Below are 23,266 nucleotides of genomic sequence, written 5' to 3'. Positions count from 1 at the left end.
TGTTTCTCGACTCACGCCTTCTGGACTTTATCCACCACAGATATCGACGAGTGCAATAGCGGCGACAACCTGTGCCAGCGCAACGCTAACTGCATCAACATCCCCGGGAGTTACCGCTGCGAGTGTTCGGCCGGATTCAAGCTGTCGCCCAGCGGAGCGTGTGTGGGTGAGTCTCCAGCTCTCAACAATAACATTCAACATCCACAGGGGAATTTACACACTAGAATTTGGCATTCATAGAACTGTGGTATAATAAAATAATTTAAGCTGTCATAATTTACTTAATGATTTCTGAAATTTTGCTCACAATGCACCATAATAAATGTGCTATAATGTGTCTTTTAGAATGCACTCGAATGTGCCATAATGGAATGCACCGTTATAAAATGTGTCATTATAGAATGCACCGTTCTAAAATGTGTCATTATAGAATGCACCGTTATAAAATGTACCATAATAGAATGCACCGTTATAAAATGTGCCATAATAGAATGCACCGCTATAAAATGTGCCATAATAGAATGCACCGTTATAAAATGTACCATAATAGAATGCACCGTTCTAAAATGTGTCATTATAGAATGCACCGTTATAAAATGTGCCTTAATAGAATGTACCGTTATAAAATGTGCCATAATAGAATGCACCGTTATAAAATGTACCATAATAGAATGCACCGTTATAAAATGTGCCATAATAGAATGCACCGTTATAAAATGTGTCATTATAGAATGCACCGTTATAAAATGTGCCATAATAGAATGCACCGTTATAAAATGTGTCATTATAGAATGCACCGTTATAAAATGTGTAATTATAGAATGCACCGTTATAAAATGTGTCATTATAGAATGCACCGTTCTAAAATGTGCCATAATAGAATGCACCGTTATAAAATGTGTCATTATAGAATGCACCGTTATAAAATGTGTCATTATAGAATGCACCGTTATAAAATGTGTCATTATAGAATGCACCGTTATAAAATGTGTCATTATAGAATGCACCGTTATAAAATGTGTCATTATAGAATGCACCGTTATAAAATGTGCCATAATAGAATGCACCGTTATAAAATGTGTCATTATAGAATGCACCGTTATAAAATGTGTCATTATAGAATGCACCGTTATAAAATGTGTCATTATAGAATGCACCGTTATAAAATGTGTCATTATAGAATGCACCGTTATAAAATGTGTCATTATAGAATGCACCGTTATAAAATGTGCCTTAATAGAATGCACCGTTATAAAATGTGTCATTATAGAATGCACCGTTATAAAATGTGTCATTATAGAATGCACCGTTATAAAATGTGTCATTATAGAATGCACCGTTATAAAATGTGCCTTAATAGAATGCACCGTTATAAAATGTGTCATTATAGAATGCACCGTTATAAAATGTACCATAATAGAATGCACTGTTATAAAATGTGCCATAATAGAATGCACCGTTATAAAATGTGTCATTATAGAATGCACCGTTATAAAATGTGCCTTAATAGAATGCACCGTTATAAAATGTGTCATTATAGAATGCACCGTTATAAAATGTGTCATTATAGAATGTACCGTTATAAAATGTGCCATAATAGAATGCACCGTTATAAAATGTCATTATAGAATGCACCGTTATAAAATGGACCATAATAGAATGCACCGTTATAAAATGTACCTATAATAGAATGCACCGTTATAAAATGTGCCATAATAGAATGCACCGTTATAAAATGTCATTATAGAATGCACCGTTATAAAATGTGTCATTATAGAATGCACCGTTATAAAATGTGTAATTATAGAATGCACCGCTATAAAATGTGTCATTATAGAATGCACCGTTATAAAATGTGTCATTATAGAATGCACCGTTATAAAATGTGTCATTATAGAATGTACCGTTATAAAATGTGCCATAATAGAATGCACCGTTATAAAATGTGCCATAATGGAATGCACCGTTATAAAATGTGCCATAATAGAATGCACCGTTATAAAATGTCATTATAGAATGCACCGTTATAAAATGTGTCATTATAGAATGCACCGTTATAAAATGTGTCATTATAGAATGCACCGTTATAAAATGTGTAATTATAGAATGCACCGTTATAAAATGTGTCATTATAGAATGCACCGTTATAAAATGTGTCATTATAGAATGCACCGTTATAAAATGTCATTATAGAATGCACCGTTATAAAATGTACCATAATAGAATGCACCGTTATAAAATGTACCTATAATAGAATGCACCGTTATAAAATGTGCCATAATAGAATGCACCGTTATAAAATGTCATTATAGAATGCACCGTTATAAAATGTGTCATTATAGAATGCACCGTTATAAAATGTGTAATTATAGAATGCACCGCTATAAAATGTGTCATTATAGAATGCACCGTTATAAAATGTGTCATTATAGAATGTACCGTTATAAAATGTGCCATAATAGAATGCACCGTTATAAAATGTGCCATAATGGAATGCACCGTTATAAAATGTACCATAATAGAATGCACCGTTATAAAATGTGTCATTATAGAATGCACCGTTATAAAATGTGTAATTATAGAATGCACCGTTATAAAATGTGTCATTATAGAATGCACCGTTCTAAAATGTGCCATAATAGAATGTACCGTTATAAAATGTGTCATTATAGAATGCACCGTTATAAAATGTGTCATTATAGAATGTACCGTTATAAAATGTGCCATAATAGAATGCACCGTTATAAAATGTGCCATAATGGAATGCACCGTTCTAAAATGTGCCATAATAGAATGTACCGTTCTAAAATGTGCCATAATAGAAAGTACCGTTATAAAATGTACCTATAATAGAATGCACCGTTATAAAATGTACCTATAATAGAATGCACCGTTATAAAATGTGTCATTATAGAATGCACCGTTATAAAATGTGTCATTATAGAATGTACCGTTCTAAAATGTGCCATAATAGAATGTACCGTTATAAAATGTACCTATAATAGAATGCACCGTTATAAAATGTGTCATTATAGAATGCACCGTTATAAAATGTGTAATTATAGAATGCACCGTTATAAAATGTGTCATTATAGAATGTACCGTTCTAAAATGTGCCATAATAGAATGTACCGTTATAAAATGTACCTATAATAGAATGCACCGTTATAAAATGTGTCATTATAGAATGCACCGTTATAAAATGTGTCATTATAGAATGCACCGTTATAAAATGTGTCATTATAGAATGCACCGTTATAAAATGTGTCATTATAGAATGCACCGTTATAAAATGTGCCATAATAGAATGCACCGTTATAAAATGTGCCATAATGGAATGCACCGTTCTAAAATGTGCCATAATAGAATGTACCGTTATAAAATGTGCCATAATAGAATGTACCGTTATAAAATGTGCCATAATGGAATGCACCGTTCTAAAATGTGCCATAATAAAATGTACCGTTATAAAATGTACCTATAATAGAATGCACCGTTCTAAAATGTGCCATAATAGAATGTACCGTTATAAAATGTGCCATAATAGAATGCACTGTTCTAAAATTTGCCATAATAGAATGTACCGTTATAAAATGTACCATAATAGAATGCACCGTTATAAAATGTGCCATAATAGAATGCACCGTTATAAAATGTACCATAATAGAATGCACCGTTCTAAAATATGCCATAATAGAATGCACCGTTCTAAAATGTGCCATAATAGAATGCACCGTTCTAAAATGTGCCATAATAGAATGTACCGTTCTAAAATGTGCCATAATGGAATGCACCGTTCTAAAATGTGCCATAATAAAATGTACCGTTATAAAATGTACCTATAATAGAATGCACCGTTCTAAAATGTGCCATAATAGAATGCACCGTTCTAAAATGTGCCATAATAGAATGTACCGTTCTAAAATGTGCCATAATAGAATGCACCGTTCTAAAATGTGTCATTATAGAATGCACCGTTCTAAAATGTGCCATAATAGAATGTACCGTTATAAAATGTGCCATAATAGAATGCACCGTTCTAAAATTTGCCATAATAGAATGTACCGTTATAAAATGTACCATAATAGAATGCACCGTTCTAAAATATGCCATAATAGAATGCACCGTTCTAAAATGTACCATAATAGAATGCACCGTTCTAAAATGTGCCATAATAGAATGCACTAGAATGCACCGTTATAAAGTGTGCCATAATAGAATGTGCCATAATGTGGAGTAATAGAATGCACTAGAATGCATCCTGTTATAAAATGCGCCATAACAGAAAAAAATAACGAAATGACAAAATTGCATAATGAAATGACTGAAAATGAAAAATATAGAAGTTGTAAATATGAATGCAATCCTCAGACCGCAACGAGTGCCAGGAGATCCCGAACGTGTGCAGTCACGGCGAGTGCATCGACACGCAGGGCAGCTTCCGCTGTCTGTGCCACAACGGCTTCAAGACCACGCCGGACCAGACCATGTGCATGGGTGAGTGTGTGTGTGTGTGTGTGGCGCTGCGCGTCGCCCTGACGCCGTCCTGACTGTGATGTCATTGGTCCGGCAGATATCGACGAGTGCGACCGGCAGCCGTGCGGGAACGGCACGTGTAAGAACACCGTGGGCTCGTACAACTGCCTGTGCTTCTCCGGGTTCGAGCTCACACACAACAACGACTGCATGGGTGAGTCACACACACACACACACACACACACACACACACAGGAGAAACATCACTACACTACTGGCAGAATATGACTTACACACCAATAATCTGTTACCATGATTCACTGTTTTTATTCATATTTTTAACTATTTATTATTTTCTGTTTTGTTCTTTTTCATTTTAGTCAAAATGTTAGTCATTTTGTTGTGGGGTTTATATAATTTGAATACATTTTTATTTCAGATTTAGTTATTTTAGTGCAATCAAGTTTAGTTTTTTGTTTCAGTTAATTATAATATACCTGATCTGATTATGCCTTTTTCATTTGATCTAAACAGTTTTAAAATGTGTGATTTTGATCATTTAAACTCTTGAAATGGTAAATTAACGATTTAATATTGTAAAAACACGCATTTGTCAGCAGTATCGATATTTCCTTTCCTTTAATCAAAATGAAACTTTAGCCAATTTAAAATACACATATTTTGTTGCAATTTTAACAATTTAAAGTTTTTACATGCATATAAAAATGCACGAATATATATAAATTTGCATGTCAGCAGTCAAACCTTGATGTGGCAACTTGTATTTGTGTTGTAATGTGAACAACAAATCTCTTTAAAGGTTTATTTTACGAAATATTTTGTAAAAATGCACATGTGTGTCTTTTTTTCCAAGAAGAAACGTCCAAAAAGTAAATATATTTTTGGCTATATCTCATTAAATATTTTTTTACAAAACATTTAATATAAAAAATGCTCATGCTTTTTTCCTTTTCTCAAGATAAAATGCCCATATGTTCTTGTTTTAATAAAATAAATCCACATACATTCTGCCATTTTAAGATAGAAGAGAATTAGTTTTGCATATAATTTATGAAATATCATTACAAAGGATTTAATCAAATAAATGCACATGCTTTCTACCTTTTTAAGATAATGAATTTTTAAGAGCGAATATATTTTTGCTTTTATTTATAATTTTATTTGTGTGCGGCATAACCTAAAATGCAATTTAAAATGCCAATGAGGAAATATATTTTTGCATATAACGGTATATTTATTTTCTTTTTACTATTAAATATTTACTAAAAAAGGCAGAACGCAATATCCGTTTATTTTAAGACAAAATACGAAAACATATATTTTTGCACTTATTTTAATAAATAAAAATATATACTCATCCTTCTTTGGCTTAAATGCCCTTTAAAACACCAAAGAGAGAATATATTTTGACATTAACCATGTCTAATTAGTTTAAGCAATCATTTCAGATTTTGAAATATGACATATGCTGTGTATGAGATGTAAAAGGTGAATATAATGTCATGTTGGATATGTTAATCAACATTATAAACAGATTGTAAAGACTGTATAGATGATGAACGCGATGTGTGTGATTGACAGATGTGGACGAGTGCAGTGTTCACTCCAGTCAGGTGTGCAGAAACGGCCAGTGCATCAACAGCATGGGCTCCTTCAGGTGTCTGTGTCTGGACGGGTATAACCTGACGCCGGACGGCAAGAACTGCGTCGGTAAGAGCAGATAAACCCCAAACCTTCCTGTTAACCTAGACCGACCGGAACAGAGTTCAAAGTGTAAAGCGTCTGATGATTGTGTAATGCGGTTAGCTTCCCCACATGTTTAACCCTGTGTGTGTGTGACGGGTCAGATATCAACGAGTGTGTGACGCTGCCGGGCGCCTGCCAGCCGGGAACATGCCAGAACCTGGACGGATCCTTCCGCTGCATCTGTCCTCCGGGATACGAGGTGCAGAACGACAAGTGTGTGGGTAAGAGTGTGTGTTTATATACCCTCATGGCACGAGTCGATACCACATTATCCTGATATCCATAGACATACTGTTGGTTAAAATGCTACATTTCATACATTGTCACTATCCATCATTTTTGTATCATGATCATGTGTGTGTTCTTCCTCAGACATCAACGAGTGTAACGTGGAGCCCAACATCTGTCAGTTCGGCTCGTGTAAGAACACGCCGGGAAGCTTCCAGTGCCTCTGCCAGCCCGGCTTCGTCCTGTCCGACAACGGGCGCCGCTGTTTCGGTAAGATCCCGGAGAACACGACTCTCACATCTGATTGGACAGAATCTTGTCATCTTATTAAATAGATCTGTGTGAGCCATTTTATTGCAGAAATATGTTTTTTTTTTTTTGGCAGCGAGTTTATCATATTAACAGTTAGACATCATATTATTCATATTTTATGTTTTATGTTGACATTTATAGCTGTGATTTTATTTAATAGTATTAATAATATTTTATTTAATTATGTTTTATTAGTTGTAAATATTAAATATTAATGCATGTATTTTATTATATTATTCATATTCTGTTTCATAGGGTATGTTGACATTTATAGCTGTTGTTTTATTTAATATTAATAATATTTAATTTAATAATGTTTTATTAGTTGTGTAAATGTATGCATTTAAATACGGATACTTATACTTTAAATATATTTTGTTTTATGAAATATTTATATTATATTATTCAGATTTTATGTTTCATAGAATATCTTGACATTTATAGCTGTTATTTCATTTAATATTAATAATATTTAATGTTTTATTAGTGGTGTAAATTGTATGTATTCATATGTATGCATTTAAATATTGATACATATATTTTAAATATTCACATTATATTGTTCACATTTTATGTCTCATAGAATATGTTGTCATTTAAAGCTGTTATTTTATTTATTAATATTAATAGTTTGAGTCTTTTTTAATGTATTACTAAGGGTTAGTATTAATTCTTGTTATTGTTAGTTCATGTCAGCTAATGTAGAGCGTTACCAATGTTTTATTCAATACGTTGCCCTTTATAGTGGTTATTTTCGGTGTGTAAAGTATGGTGTTTTATTGGTTTATGATGAACATGAATGTGTGTTTGGATGCCCTCAGACACGCGCGAGAGCTTCTGTTTCACGCGCTTTGAAGCGGGTAAATGCTCCGTGCCCAAACCACTGAACACCACTAAAGCCAAGTGTTGCTGCAGTCTGATGCCCGGAGAGGGATGGGGCGACCCCTGCGAACTGTGCCCGCGCGACACAGAGGGTACGTCACACTACAGAGTATACACTACAGAGGATACACTACAGAGTTTACACTACAGAGTATACAATACAGAGTATACACTACAGAGTTTACACTACAGAGTATACACTACAGAGTTTACACTACAGAGTATACAATACAGAGTATACACTACAGAGTATACACTACAGAGTGTACACTACAGAGAAAGAGTATACACTACAGAGTATACACTACAGAGTAAGAGTATACACCACAGAGTATACACTAAAATACATTTAATAATATACACTACAGAGTAAGAGTATACACTACAGAGTGTACACTATAGAATATACACTTCATAATATTCACCACAGAGTAAAAACTTCTGAGTATACACTACAGAGTATACACTACAGAGTGTACACTACAGAGTAAGAGTATACACTACAGAGTGTACACTACAGAGTAAGAGTATACACTACAGAGTGTACACTACAGAGTAAGAGTATACACAACTGAGTATACACCACTGAGTAAGAGTATACACTACAGAGTAAGAGTATACACCACAGAGTGTACACTACAGAGTAAGAGTATACACAACTGAGTATACACCACAGAGTAAGAGTATACACTACAGAGTATACACCACAGAGTAAGAGTATACACTACAGAGTAAGAGTATACACTACAGAGTGTACACTACAGAGTAAGAGTATACACAACTGAGTATACACCACAGAGTAAGAGTATACACTACAGAGTATACACCACAGAGTAAGAGTATACACTACAGAGTAAGAGTATACACTACAGAGTGTACACTACAGAGTAAGAGTATACACAACTGAGTATACACCACAGAGTAAGAGTACACACTACAGAGTAAGAGTATACACCACAGAGTATACACTAAAATACATTTAATAATATACACTACAGAGTAAGAGTATACACTACAGAGTGTACACTATAGAATATACACTTCATAATATTCACCACAGAGTAAAAACTTCAGAGTAAAAACTTCTGAGTATACACTTCAGAGTACACAGTTCAGAATATACACTTCAGAGTATACACTACAGAGTATAACCTTCAGTATATACACTATAGAGTATACACTTCAGAATATACTCTACATAGTATAGACTTCAGAGTATAGACTTCAGTGTACACTATAGAGTATACACTTCAGTCTATACACTATAGTGTATACACTTCAGAATATACACTGCATAGTATACACTTCAGTACACACTTCAGAGTATACTCTTCAGAGTATAGACTTCAGTGTACACTTCAGAATATACACTACATAGTATACACTTCAGAATACACTTCAGTGTACACTTCAGAATATACACTACATAGTATACACTTCAGAATACACTTCAGTGTACACTTCAGAATATACACTACATACTATACACTTCAGTATACACTTCAGAGTATAAACTACAGGGTATACACTTCAGAGTATACACTACAGAGTATACACTTCAGAGTAAACGCTTCAGAATATACACTTTAGCATGTACTCTACATAGTATACACTTCAGTATACACTTCAGAGTATACACTACAGAGTATACACTTCAGAGTAAACACTTCAGTATACACTTCAGAGTATACACTATAGACTACACACTTCAGAGTATACACTATAGACTACACACTTCAGAGTATACACTATCGACTATACACTTCAGAGTATACACTATATACTACACACTTCAGAGTATACACTTCAGAATATGACATACAGTCAAACCGAGACCAAGGGAACGTAACCGTTCAAATCTACATTTGTATTCAGACTCCTTCAACATTTCTCTCATTATCACAGTTTATTCGCTATAGTTTAGAAAATGGGAATGAAACATGAGCAGAACTCAGTGGATATTTGACTGGTGTTGGACTCTCACACATGAATTATGTTGAATATCTGTTCAATTGAACTACACAATTAAATAATAGCAGTTTAGCTCAACCAGTGACCAAGCAATGCTTCATGTTGTTCAGTGTGTGTGTAAAAAGAGCATTAGCACTTACAGAAAACACACTTCAGCAGAACAGTGTCTGAATAATCTTTTGGTCTAAAAAGTTTCTACTAAATTTAATTTAATAGAAAACATCTGTAAAAAAAAAAAAAGTTTATTTGAACATTTAGCATGTCGAACCCATCCAAGATAAATTTAAATGTTCTTAAAATGAAACATTTAATGTTTCCAGGATATCTTCTGTGTGTTTGACACGTTTTTGTCCCTTTCTCACCCGCAGCTGCGTTTCACACGTTGTGTCCCTACGGTCACGAGGCCGTCCCGAGCTCTGGAGGACGCGAGGGTGAGAACCTGCTCATCTTCTGCCAGCGGGAACACGTCTCCGTCCACCAACACTGCTGATCTAACGCCATCTCTGCCTCCACAGACATGAACGAGTGTGTGGAGAACCCGGGCATCTGCGGAAACGGCCTGTGCATCAACACCGACGGCTCCTTCCGCTGCGAGTGTCCCTTCGGATACAACCTGGACTACACCGGCGTTAACTGCGTGGGTGAGTTCCCCTGCAAACACACAAGCACATTCCTGGAGCTCAAACAGGACAGCGCTGGCGCTTGCAACGCCAAGGTCATGGGTTCGATTCCCAGGGAAAGCAAGAACTGAAATGCAATTCAAGAGCATCTGTCAAATGCATAAATGTAAGCACTTACTAAAATGAAAGCTCCTAAATGAAAGCGGGAAGGTTGTGGGTTTAAATCCCACAGTTTACACGAGGACTGTCCACCTCAACTATCACTCTGGATTGTGACCTTTGATGAGGGTTGAGGGGTCTTGGGCCGATGGTTGATTTGTCCTCTTCCCAGATACGGACGAGTGCTCCATCGGAAACCCTTGTGGAAACGGGACGTGCTCAAACGTTCCTGGCGGATTCGAGTGTTCCTGTCAGGAGGGATTTGAACCCGGACCCATGATGACCTGTGAAGGTACTCTAGATATGAGCTAAAGTGTGTTTCACTATATATATATACTCTGAATATAGACACAATTATACAACAGACAGACAGACAGACAGACAGATATAGATAGATAGATAGATAGATAGATAGATAGATAGATAGATAGATAGATAGTCAGATAGATAGACAAACAGACAGACAGACAGACAGATAGATAGACAGATAGATAGATAGACAGATAGATAGATAGACAGACTGATTGACAGACAGACTGATAGATAGATAGATAGATAGATAGATAGATAGATAGATAGATAGATAGATAGATAGATAGATAGATAGATAGACAGACTGATTGACAGACAGACTGATAGACAGATAGATAGATAGATAGATAGATAGATAGATAGATAGATAGATAGATAGATAGATAGATAGATAGATAGATAGATAGATAGATAGATAGATAGATAGACAGACTGATTGACAGACAGACTGATAGACAAATAGATAGATAGATAGATAGATAGATAAATAGATAGATAGATAGATAGATAGATAGATAGATAGATAGATAGATAGATAGATAGATAGATAGATAGATAGATAGATAGACAGACTGATAGACAGACTGGCAGACAGATAGATAGATAGACAGATAGATAGATAGATAGATAGACAGATAGACAGATAGATAGATAGATAGATAGATAGATAGATAGATAGATAGATAGATAGATAGACTGATAGACAGACAGATAGATAGATAGATAGATAGATAGATAGATAGACAGACAGACAGACAGACAGACAGACAGACAGACAGACAGACAGACAGACAGACAGACAGACAGACAGATAGATAGATAGATAGATAGATAGATAGATAGATAGATAGACAGACTGATTGACAGACAGACTGATAGACAAATAGATAGATAGATAGATAAATAGATAGATAGATAGATAGATAGATAGATAGATAGATAGATAGATAGATAGATAGATAGATAGATAGATAGATAGATAGATAGATAGATAGATAGATAGATAGATAGATAGATAGACAGACTGATAGACAGACTGGCAGACAGATAGATAGATAGACAGATAGATAGATAGACAGATAGATAGATAGATAGATAGATAGATAGATAGATAGATAGATAGATAGATAGACAGATAGATAGATAGATAGATAGATAGATAGATAGATAGATAGACTGATAGACAGACAGATAGATAGATAGATAGACAGACAGACAGACAGACAGACAGACAGACAGACAGACAGACAGACAGATAGATAGATAGATAGATAGATAGATAGATAGATAGATAGATAGATAGACAGACAGACTGATAGACAGACTGGCAGACAGATAGATAGATAGACAGATAGATAGATAGATAGATAGATAGATAGATAGATAGATAGATAGACAGATAGATAGATAGATAGATAGATAGATAGATAGATAGATAGACTGACAGACAGACAGACAGATAGACAGATAGATAGATAGATAGATAGATAGATAGATAGATAGATAGATAGATAGATAGATAGATAGATAGATAGATAGATAGATAGACTGACAGACAGACAGACAGACAGATAGATAGATAGACTGATAGACGGATGGATGGATGGATGGACGGATAGATAGATAGTCAGATAGACACAGATATAGATAGACAGACATAGATAGACAGATAAATAGATAGATAGATAGACAGATAGAAAAACAGACATATAGATAGATAGACAGACTATAGATGTTGCTCTTTGTCAGTATAGAGTTCACACCGTTTGTTCTTCTTCTGTCAGACATCAACGAGTGCGCTGTGAACCCGCTGCTCTGCGCCTTCCGCTGCGTCAACACCTTCGGCTCGTACGAGTGCATGTGTCCCACGGGTTACGTGCTGCGCGACGACAACCGCATGTGCCGAGGTGAGCTCAGACCCCACTCCGGTCCACGGCGCGGAAACATTAATATTCACACTCTCTCTCTCTCTCTCTCCGCAGACCAGGACGAGTGCGCTGAAGGCCTGGATGACTGCGCGTCCAGAGGCATGGCCTGCAAAAACCAGATCGGCACCTTCATGTGCATCTGCCCCCCGGGCATGACCCGCCGCCCTGACGGAGAGGGCTGTATGGGTGAGAAACCAGCGCGCGCACGTGTGTGTGTGTGTGTGTGTGTGTGTGTGTCTGACATGCCGAAAGAGAAGCTCTAAAGATAGAAGGAGGCCTCTGTGTTGTCATGGCGAAATATTCGATAATTTAAGCGAACGCACTTACGAGTTTTTCACCTAAAACGGCATTTAAAAACACACATCTACAGACCATAATAATAATAATCATGGTAATTAATCACTTTTTGAGCAATATTATGCAATTCAAATCTTGAATATTTTATTTGATGTTACCTAAACCATTGCTTGATTGATATAATTACAATTTCAAGTAATTGTGTCACTTTTACATAGTATGCACAACTCTCTCTCTCTCTCTCTCTGGGTCTCTCTGTGTCTCTCTCTCTCTCTCAGACCTGAACGAGTGCCGCAGTAAGCCGGGGATCTGTAAGAACGGCCGCTGTGTGAACACCGTGGGGAGTTACCGCTGCGAGTGTAACGAGGGCTTCGAGTCCAGCTCCACGGGCACTGAGTGCATCGGTAAGAGCAAGCGGCCAATCAGAACGCGTGTATCCACCAGTTTCCCACTCATAAGCATAACATACAGTCAATCCAAAAAATATTCAGACGCCAGATCATTTCCGATCATTTTTTTCTTTACTAGTGTGTGCAGGACGCTATAGTTCATTTATTTCAATTCTGATATTATACTCGTTTCTCCCGTCGTGTAACGGTTCTGGAACTGCTGTGTTTGTCAGACAACAGGAAGGGCTTCTGTTTCACGGAGGTCCTGCAGACGATGTGCCAGCAGTCGTCCACTAACCGCAACACCGTCACCAAGTCCGAGTGCTGCTGCAACGGGGGTCGCGGATGGGGGTCGCTGTGTGAGCTGTGTCCTCTGCCCGGCACCGTCCAGTACAAGAGGATGTGTCCGCTCGGCCCGGGATACACCACTGACGGCAGAGGTCAGAGGTCGCAGACACAGCACTCTACTGAATGTCCTCTGAAAGACTTAAATCTCTCACTGACAAATCAATGCAATGATGTGCAACTCAATTAATTTAATATTTATATACTTTTTTTTTTAAAATAATTTAATGTATTTATTAAACAGATCTGTATTAGGTTTCATATGTTTACATTTGAAGCATTTTTTTAGATATAGAATAATAAACTGTTATAATAGACTTTTTATCATCGTAAAAACAATACATGGACTAAAATGATCAATTATTATCGGAATATATGAATGTATTTGTTAAATAGATCAATTTTGGAAATATTTCTTACTTATCATATTTACAGTATATTTACATTCATGCATTTTTAAAAATTACTTTGTAATAATAAATTATTCAAATAAAATTAACACATTTTTTTAGTCATATTTGCACGTATTTATTAAATAGATGATGTAATTAGTAAATAGGTGTTTACAGTTATAATGAATGTTCACATTCATGCATGTTATTTTTGGACAAAAAAAAATATTTTTTTTGTAATATTTGAATGTAAATATATAAATATTGAAAATATGTATTACTTTTCATTTTTTTGTTATTATGAATGTTCACATTCATGCATTAGGGTTAGAATAATAGGGTTGTGTTAATAAATTAATTATCATAATACTAATACTAATTATACAAAGTGTAACCATTTCTTTGGTAGATTTTGATGTGATTTATATTGTAGAAATAGAAATATTTAGAAATATATTTTAATATGTATATTATCTTTTTTTTTCATTAGTAATACTAAAATAGTCATATTGATATTAATGTTTTTTTAAGTGCAAAAGATGTTTAATAGCCATTCCTTTGGTAGATTTGAAATGTATATGTGGATGTTTTTACCATATCGGATGTGTTTTGCAGACATCAACGAGTGTGTGGTGATGCCCGACCTGTGTAAGAACGGCCAGTGCATCAACAGTGTCGGCTCCTTCCGCTGCCATTGCAACGTGGGTTACACCGATGACTTTACGAGCACTTCCTGTGTCGGTACGTTGTCCTCGCTCACTGTAACCCATATTAAGCCTGTTTTTCCATGCAATATCAGCTAAATATTAAAATGCTTCATGCCTTTCAATTAGATCAGGACGAATGCTCTCTGTCGCCGAAACCGTGTAACTTCTTGTGCAAGAACACTGAAGGCAGTTACCTGTGCTCATGTCCCAGAGGATACATCCTACAGCCTGATGGGAAGACCTGCAAAGGTTAGTTTGTAATTCATGGGTACCATTAGTCGGGATAACATCAGCTACTAACATCACTAGTAATAATCCATCCCAACGTCAAAACGTGCTAATATCAAATACAGTCAAAACTAAAATTATTCCGACACCAGATATTTTTTTTACTAGTGGGTGCAGGACACTATAGTTCATTTATGAAAGTGAGGAGAGCAAAATAAAGTAAAGAGTAAAGTCTTCATATAGTGAACACCAGTAATTTTTTTTTTTTTTTTTTTTTTTTTTAAAGGAATAAAATTGTGGAATGATTTACCGCTTTAACTCAAAAATGTAAATACTAGAGGGGCTTTTAGATATCAAGTTAAGGCTTATTTATGGATTAGAGTTGCTAATCTTCTTAATTAGAGTTGCCTGATTATTCTTGTGTCTTATGTTTTTAGAATGTTTTTACTTTGGATGATTTGTGCTCAGTGTTTTATTTTTTGTCTTGTAATAGTTACATGTTTGTATGTCTTTTTTTTAACATCAAGGACCATGTTGGAAATAAGTGTTTACACTTTATCATGTTATCCTTTGGATTATGGTTGTCTGTCCAATCCATAATAAATCAAATCAAACATACAAATTTGGGACCAAAATCTATTCAAATTTAGCCTTTTTACACCACAGACTGAACGACTTGAAACATTGCTTGGTAACTTGTCGACCTAAATTGGTATTATTCAACATAATTCATCTGGGAGAGTCTAGATGAACTCATATTTTAATACCATTTTCTAAAATATAGTGAATAAATTTTGATAATGTGAGAAATGTTGAATGTACTTATTTTGTCCCAGATTTGGACGAGTGCTCAACCAAGCAACACAACTGTCAGTTCCTATGCGTCAACACGATCGGTGGTTTCACCTGTAAATGCCCCACGGGCTTCACGCAGCACCAGACGGCTTGCATAGGTGAGTGATATGAACTCAAACCGCCCCGCTAGCATGCCTAGCCCAGAGCCTAAATAATTGAGCAGGTCATTTGGAGCTAAAATTGCCCCCATGCTTCATCCCTTAGACAACAACGAATGCGGCAATCAGCCGAACGTGTGCGGTTCCCGCGCCTCCTGCCTGAACACGCCCGGCAGCTTCAACTGCGAGTGTCAGAAAGGCTTCTCACTGGACGACACTGGACACAACTGTGATGGTTAGTTTCCCCATTTTGGGCTCAGGTTGAATATTTTTGCACTTAAAGGAGTAGTTCACTTTTGAAAAAAACTTTTGCTGATAATTTACGGTGAGTATCTTCGTCGCCCGTGAACGTAATTACGTATTACGTGACGTTACAAACGCGCCTCACAGAATAGAGCAAGGCTAGCATTTGTCCTTAGAAAAGTTACATTTTTGGAATAAGTTTTGAAGTAAGTGATCGTTTCGCATGATAAGACCCTTATTGGTGTCGTTTAAAGACATTTAAGGTCTTTTGGACCTTGGACCGTCTGGTTCCCATGTAAGTCCATTATATGGAGAAAAATCCTGGAATGTTTTCATCAAAAACCTTAATTTCTTTTCGACTGAGGAAAGAAAGACATGGACATCTTGGATGACGTGGGGGCGAGTAAATTATCAGCAAAAGTTTTTTCAAAAGTGAACTACTCCTTTAAGGTATTGGCACCAATCTTGCTAAGGGCCCAATGTTTATTCATGAAATTGGCCCTAGAACCACCCCGCCCATGCCAACCTGAGATCAGTTTATGCCAGTTTGGTTTGTTTCTTACAGACGTGGATGAATGTGGCGGAAACCACCGGTGCCAACACGGTTGCCAGAACATGTTGGGAGGTTATCGCTGCGGCTGCCCGCAGGGTTATGTTCAACACTACCAATGGAACCAGTGTGTGGGTAAGTCCTTCTGCATGGGTGACGCGACATGTTTTCATTGCGGATTGCTAATTTCCGGCTCCCTTCAAACCAGATGAGAACGAATGCGCCGGGAACCAACTCTGTGGGTCGGCGTCTTGCTACAACACTCTGGGCAGCTATAAGTGCGTGTGCCCGTCAGGTTTCGACTTTGAGTCTTCTGCCGGCGGCTGCCAGGATGTTAATGAATGTTCCCAGGGCAATAACCCTTGCAGCTATGGCTGCTCCAACACAGACGGCGGATACTTGTGCGGATGTCCTGGGGGCTTCTACCGAGCAGGACAAGGGTGAGTATTTGGGCACGTCTAAAGACCGTTCTCTGGATTATCAGAGTTCATTACGCCAATCCTGCTCCCGCAGAGATGCTTATATGCCGAGTTTCAGTCCAACCTTCACCAGCACACGTGTCTGGATGTTTCTATCAACCCTACCTTAAGGAGCTAAAGTCGGTAGGAAGGTTCTTACTTAAAAAAAGCAAGTTACCTCTGGATTACCAGAGTACGCCTTAGTGCCAGGAGTGTCCAATCCTGCATCGCTTTTATGCAGAGATTCAGTCCAACCTTCTACGGCAAACATGCCTGGATGTGTCTAGTAACCCTAAAGACCTTCCTTAGCTAGTTCAGGAGCTAAAGTCTGTAGGAAGGTGGTCTTTAAGTTTACTTGGTTTAATGTCAGAAGTGCCCAATCCTGCTCCTGGGGGGCCGCTTTAATGGAAAGTTTCAATCCAACCTTCTCCAGCACACATGCCTCGATGTTTCTAGTAACCCTAAAGACCTTCCTTAGCTAGTTCAGGAGCCAAAGTCGGTAGGAAGGTTCTTACTTAAAAAAAGCAAGTTACCTCTGGATTACCAAAGTACGCTTTAGTGCCAGGAGTGTCCAATCCTGCATCGCTTTTATGCAGAGGTTCAGTCCAACCTTCTACGGCAAACATGCCTGGATGTGTCTAGTAACCCTAAAGACCTTCCTTAGTTAGTTCAGGAGCTTAAGTCTGTAGGGAGGTGGTCTTTAAGTTTACTTCATGCCAGAAGTGTCCAATCCTGCTCCTGGAGGGCCACTTTAATGGAAAGTTTTAGTCCAATCTTCTCCAGCACACATGCCTTGATGTTTAGTAACCCTAAAGACCTTCCTTAGCTAGTTTAGGAGCTAAAGTCTGTAGGAAGGTGGTCTTTAAGTTTCCTTAGTTTAATGTCAGAAGTGCCCAATCCTGCTCCTGGAGGGCCGCTTTTATGGAAAGTTTCAGTCCAAGCTAGTTCGGGAGCTAAAGTCTGTAGGAAGGTGGTCTTTAAGTTTACTTCATGCCAGAAGAGTCCAATCCTGCTCCTGGAGGGCCGCTTTTATGGAAAGTTTCAGTCCAACCTTCTACAGCAAACATGCCTGGATGTTTCTAGTAACCCTAAAGACCTTCCTTAGGTAGTTCGGGAGCTAAAGTCTGTAGGAAGGTGGTCTTTAAGTTTACTTCATGCCAGAAGAGTCCAATCCTGCTCCTGGAGGGCCGCTTTTATGGAAAGTTTCAGTCCAACCTTCTACAGCACACATGCCTGGATGTTTCTAGTAACCCTAAAGACCTTCCTTAGGTAGTTCGGGAGCTAAAGTCTGTAGGAAGGTGGTCTTTAAGTTTACTTGGTTTAATGTCAGAAGTGCCCAATCCTGCTCCTGGAGGCCCACTTTTATGGAAAGTTTCAGTCCAACCTTCTACGGCAGTGGTTCTCAAACTTTTTCAGGAGGAGGCCCCCTTGTGTAGGGTGAATCCTTTTATTGGCCCCCCAAAAGAAAACTCATAACGAAAACATCCTCAAACGTACAATTTTACTTACAAATTTTAGATTGTACCAAAAACAAATGAATTTGTACAATGCTGGAACAACAGTTCTGTTTGTAGCTTTATGTCTTTGAATATACAAAATTAGTTAAATTGTACATTTCATTAAATATAACAATTTTTTATAAAAAATGGTTTTGACAGTTAACAGTAATATTGTCTGAAAAGTGCAACAAAAGTATTGAATACTGAACATTTGTGATGTTCATAGTAAAAGATGAACACTGAAAAATTAATTTGCTGATTGTAAAAAAGTGCATTAAACTTCTTACATTTTAGGTAGTAAATGACAGTGGCTCAAGTTTGGTTTGCAAATTTGAATAGCAATCTGTTTTTTCAGCAAGAAACAAAAAAAAAAAATTCTACTCTACTTAAAGAAATACTTTTTCAATATAGAAGACATACAATTTTACACAAGTTTTACAATATAAAAGAAATCATGCAATGCAGATTTCACATAGGACAATCCAAACTTACATACAGGTAAAATAATTTTTAAAAAAAAATTTCATATTCTAGAATTTCTTTGCGGCCCCCCTAGCGCCATCTAGTGGCCCCCCAGGGGGCCACGGCCCCCAGTTTGAGAACCGCTGTTCTACGGCACACATGCCTGGATGTTTCTAGTAACCCTAAAGACCTTCCTTAGCTAGTTCGGGAGCTAAAGTCTGTAGGAAGGTGGGCAGGAATGGACACTCAAATAGTTTAACATATTCTATATAGCCAAGTATGTTGACACCTAAACTTTCTTGAGCATTCAGAAACATTGGCAGCTTCCACTTTTCTCAACATCAGTGTTGTCTGGTATTGATCTTTGTAGGGGATTGGTTTGCAATCGACGTCCCAAATCATTCCAAAAGTGTTAAAGAAGGTTCAGGTCCCGCCTTGGAGTAGGCCAGACCAGACCTGTTAATTAGAAGGGGATGTCTACATACATTTACAATGCAGTATAGATCAATTTGTTTGCCTGAAAGAGTGAGGTCCTGTAATAAATTCCACCCCTAACCCTTGTCTGAGTCTTTAAGTCATTGTCCAAGTTTGGTGATGCACAGATTGTCGAGCAGTAGTCTATTGTGGAGTCTGCACCAGCATGGGTGCAAGTACCCTTCTAGACCATACAATGGGATAATCTATGATCTTGTGGTCTCCATAGAGCTATGCAGGGAAAGACAGCATATTAAGGGCAAGGAATAAACCAGGGGTGTCGAATTCTGCTCATGGAGAGCCACTGTCCTGAAGAGTTTAGCCCTAAATAAAAACCTGAGCCAAGCTAATAAAGGTCTTTAGGATAGCTACAAAATTCCCCCAAGTATTTTGGGACAAGTTGTAGCTAAACTCTAGACCTCTAGGACCAGGATTGGAAATCACTGGCTTAAACTACACTTGCTTTAATATTCAATGGATCACCTTTTCCTTTTCTAGGCACTGCATCACAGGAGTGGGCTTCCAGGGTCAGTTCGGCTCGGAGGGAGCGGATGACGAAGACTCGCTCTCACCAGAGGCCTGCTATGAATGCAAGATCAATGGTGACCTGGGAAAGAAAGGCCGTCATAGGCGCAATGCTGGTGATAATGAGCTCAAGGTACTTTTGAGGCTGTGGATGTGTTGGCCAGATACACTCTGCTATCATTGACCTTACCTCTAACTAGGGTTGGGTATCGTTTGAATTTGAACGATTCTTATTCCGATTCTGATTCCTTGTTTCGATTCCGGTTCCTAACGATTCTCGATTCCGATTCTTTTAAGAGGCAGGGTCAAAAAAGTTTAGCTAACCTTGCTAACCAACGGTCTTTCTGAAGGAAATAATCCTTTCTGAAGGAAATACTCTTTCTGTCACAAATACTCCTTTTGTCACAAATTTTGCATTTTGCCGAGATTTCGTTATTTTTAGAAAAGTGAAGCCACACTTTGGACCGCCGACGTAAGCTACTCATGTTCGACTCGCGCGGTTATGCCAACACTTCTGATAGACGCTTCTTCGTTGGTGTTGTTCAGCGGTTTCTTCTTCCGCTCGGCGGACTGTGAATATCGAAACTAGGAATCGAAATTTTAACTTTTGAACGATTCCGGGAAAAACGAAAAGTTAGTCCCGATTCCAATCGATACCCAACCCTACCTCTAACCCTAAATTAAAAGTCCATCAAGAGTTTCAACCAGTTCTTTTCCGCCCTCAGGAGACGGTGAGCATGGCCAGCATGGATGTTCAGACCTCCATCCCCATGAACCTGAGTCTGGCGCAGCTACAAAACAAGGAACCCCTTCTTGAGTTGCTTCCAGCCCTGGAGCCGCTTGAGCACCATGTGCGCTACGTTATAACGCACGGAAACCAGGGCGAACACTTCCGCATCCTGGAGCGCCGCGATGGGAAGAGCGTTCTGCGGCTGGGCCGGAAACCACCCACTCCAGGTTTGTACCGCCTGGAGATCGCCAGCTTGCGCCTGTTTGGTCCGCGCAAACTTCAGGACCTGGAGGACCAGCATGACAGCGACTACTTGCTGGGCGAGATCGGTGATGCACTGCGCGTCAAGCTGCACATCCACCTGCACTGAGACTGACCCTTGACCCCGTGCCCTTCACTGCAGGGCGTAAGCTCTGAGAAACTGTGTCCATTTACCCCCACATTTTGGATTCGTTTTTATTCGCCATCCCTTCACGTCAACGCCCACTGATTCTACCAAGTTTGGTGGAAAATGTACACACAAACCATCTTAAATTAGCCGGAGTGCGTTAGCACTAGTATTAGCGCCCACTTTTACAAGAAATTTCAGTCTTTAGTGCACATAAAACATTGCATTATAGATGATGACTTTTCACTCATCTCATTATCTCAATGCAAACTGGGGTCAAAGTTTATTCCATTCAGTATTTAGAGTCAAGTATTGTACTGTTAACGATGAAAAAAAGAGGTCACACAAAGGACTGCAGCAACTACGGCTATTTTTCAGGTTGAAATGAGAGTTGAGCGTTCAAACAACTCGAAAATGAAACACGTACTTTTAGGTTTCTGGGATTTTCTGGAGTGTTTGCATGAGCTGCCACATCGCGTTACCTCATTTTATACACATATACATACAGCCGTTAGGACAGGAGTGGTGCTAAACGCTCAATTTGCACTAGGGCTCCTCTGCGTGTTTAAATCAGGGAAATTTCATTCCAAAAATGGCACCATCCAAAGGGTTTTTGAATATGCGTGTGATGTAGAACAAACACACGCACATACAATTCAAACCATTTTCTTCTCCATACTTGTGTGCTCTTGTCTTTGTATTTGACAGACACAAACAAAGCATACATGAATGGAGAATTGAAAGCCTGCTGGGTAAACCAACCAGATGCCATTTTTGATTGCAGCTTGAGTCGTGCGGTCTCAGTGGTACATAAGGTTTGTTTGGCAAGCTGTCCTCCAAAACACTCCAGATGTGGACATGCAAACACAACTTTTCAACTTCATCGTGGGAACGAATTCTTAGTTTCTCAGTAAATCGCATGGTGCTATGATTCCATCTTCCGTCGTACTACGAACGTGCTTGATTTGTGGATTTCAAACGTGACGTTTTTTTTTTCAAAGGTCTTTTGTGTTTTTATTTTTTATTGTGTGATTGTCTTTTGTACTGTCTCAATGCTGAAAAAAAAATCAATACTATCAAAGCTTGTTGAAAATTTAAATTGTATATTTTAAAGTGAAATGTAGATTTTGTTTGTGTGTATTCTTGAGCATCAAGACTGCCGAACCAAATATTTACTTGTAAACATTAGATAAATAGCCTCTAAGAGCTGTTGACTTTTTGTTTTTCCTCTGAAGACGGACAATCAATGATCACAGCGTCCTTAACTGTCACTGAGACGTCACTGTTTACATGAGTCTGTCCATCCATCATCTAAACGCGTCATTTGGTTAATACTGTTGTTTATTGCGACGACTGTTTTCAAAGGCTGTGCCCTGAATTTAATCTTCAGGACATTTGATTTAAACAAGTAATTTGGCCATTTTGATGAAATAGTTTCTTGAACATCAGAGTAACTGCACTGTACGACAGCCTGAGCTATATTTATGCATAACCATTGGGAACTTTGTATACTTTACACATCTTTTTGGTTTATTGATGCCACTACATGTAAAAGAGCGAATGTGCGTGACTGTACTGTATGTCAAAAATCAACAGCAAACTTGAAATAGTCATCAAGCTGGTGTTGAGTTACGAACTTCAGACCAAAGAGAGTGGACCAGGTCGCTCAGGATAATGATAAATCTCTAAGGGCGTCTATATGAAATTTTTGAGCCATAAAGATCCGTGACGGAGAAACCTGAGCGCCTGCTAATGAGTAATTCCAAATGCAATGTTTTTTATACTGTTTTCGATTGGATGCATCCATCTGTCAGATCCGAGTGATCCGCACAATGTTCATAAACATCTGTATGAAACAACAAATGGCAATAAAACATTGGTTATATTTTTAAACCTGTGTCTTTCTGTTCGCTGTGTGCCAAGTTGAAGAGATTCAGCGAGTGTATCGAAGTAGAAATGGCTTATTGATCT

General features: G+C 37.8%; 1 protein-coding gene and 1 long non-coding RNA gene across 2 annotated transcripts in view; one reads left to right on the top strand and one right to left on the bottom strand.

Moving 5' to 3' along the window:
• fbn3 (fibrillin 3) overlaps positions 1 to 23,188 on the top strand; it is an 80,411-nt gene extending 57,223 nt beyond the window's left edge. The window contains exons 44-65 of the mRNA XM_089133835.1: positions 41 to 166; positions 4,372 to 4,497; positions 4,574 to 4,690; positions 6,079 to 6,207; positions 6,345 to 6,464; positions 6,616 to 6,741; positions 7,605 to 7,757; positions 10,005 to 10,067; positions 10,152 to 10,277; positions 10,588 to 10,707; positions 12,512 to 12,634; positions 12,710 to 12,841; positions 13,231 to 13,356; positions 13,575 to 13,781; positions 14,694 to 14,819; positions 14,912 to 15,034; positions 15,850 to 15,966; positions 16,073 to 16,201; positions 16,775 to 16,894; positions 16,968 to 17,199; positions 20,151 to 20,310; positions 20,903 to 23,188. Coding sequence (XP_088989961.1) covers positions 41 to 166; positions 4,372 to 4,497; positions 4,574 to 4,690; positions 6,079 to 6,207; positions 6,345 to 6,464; positions 6,616 to 6,741; positions 7,605 to 7,757; positions 10,005 to 10,067; positions 10,152 to 10,277; positions 10,588 to 10,707; positions 12,512 to 12,634; positions 12,710 to 12,841; positions 13,231 to 13,356; positions 13,575 to 13,781; positions 14,694 to 14,819; positions 14,912 to 15,034; positions 15,850 to 15,966; positions 16,073 to 16,201; positions 16,775 to 16,894; positions 16,968 to 17,199; positions 20,151 to 20,310; positions 20,903 to 21,277 — 3,176 coding nt within the window. The 3' untranslated portion in view covers positions 21,278 to 23,188. The remainder of the gene's footprint in view (positions 1 to 40; positions 167 to 4,371; positions 4,498 to 4,573; positions 4,691 to 6,078; positions 6,208 to 6,344; positions 6,465 to 6,615; positions 6,742 to 7,604; positions 7,758 to 10,004; positions 10,068 to 10,151; positions 10,278 to 10,587; positions 10,708 to 12,511; positions 12,635 to 12,709; positions 12,842 to 13,230; positions 13,357 to 13,574; positions 13,782 to 14,693; positions 14,820 to 14,911; positions 15,035 to 15,849; positions 15,967 to 16,072; positions 16,202 to 16,774; positions 16,895 to 16,967; positions 17,200 to 20,150; positions 20,311 to 20,902) is intronic.
• LOC148995693 (uncharacterized) lies at positions 8,001 to 12,580 on the bottom strand. Its single transcript, XR_016169453.1, has 2 exons — positions 12,491 to 12,580; positions 8,001 to 10,699 (listed from the first exon to the last, which is right to left on the bottom strand). It is a non-coding gene; the product is annotated as an uncharacterized LOC148995693 (long non-coding RNA).
• Positions 23,189 to 23,266: the final 78 nt, after the last annotated feature.

Source organism: Pimephales promelas, chromosome 2 (assembly GCF_988280905.1).
Source record: "Pimephales promelas chromosome 2, fPimPro1.hap1.1, whole genome shotgun sequence".
Classification (NCBI taxonomy): Eukaryota; Metazoa; Chordata; class Actinopteri; order Cypriniformes; family Leuciscidae; genus Pimephales; species Pimephales promelas.
This window is presented reverse-complemented; position numbering and strand designations above follow the sequence as displayed.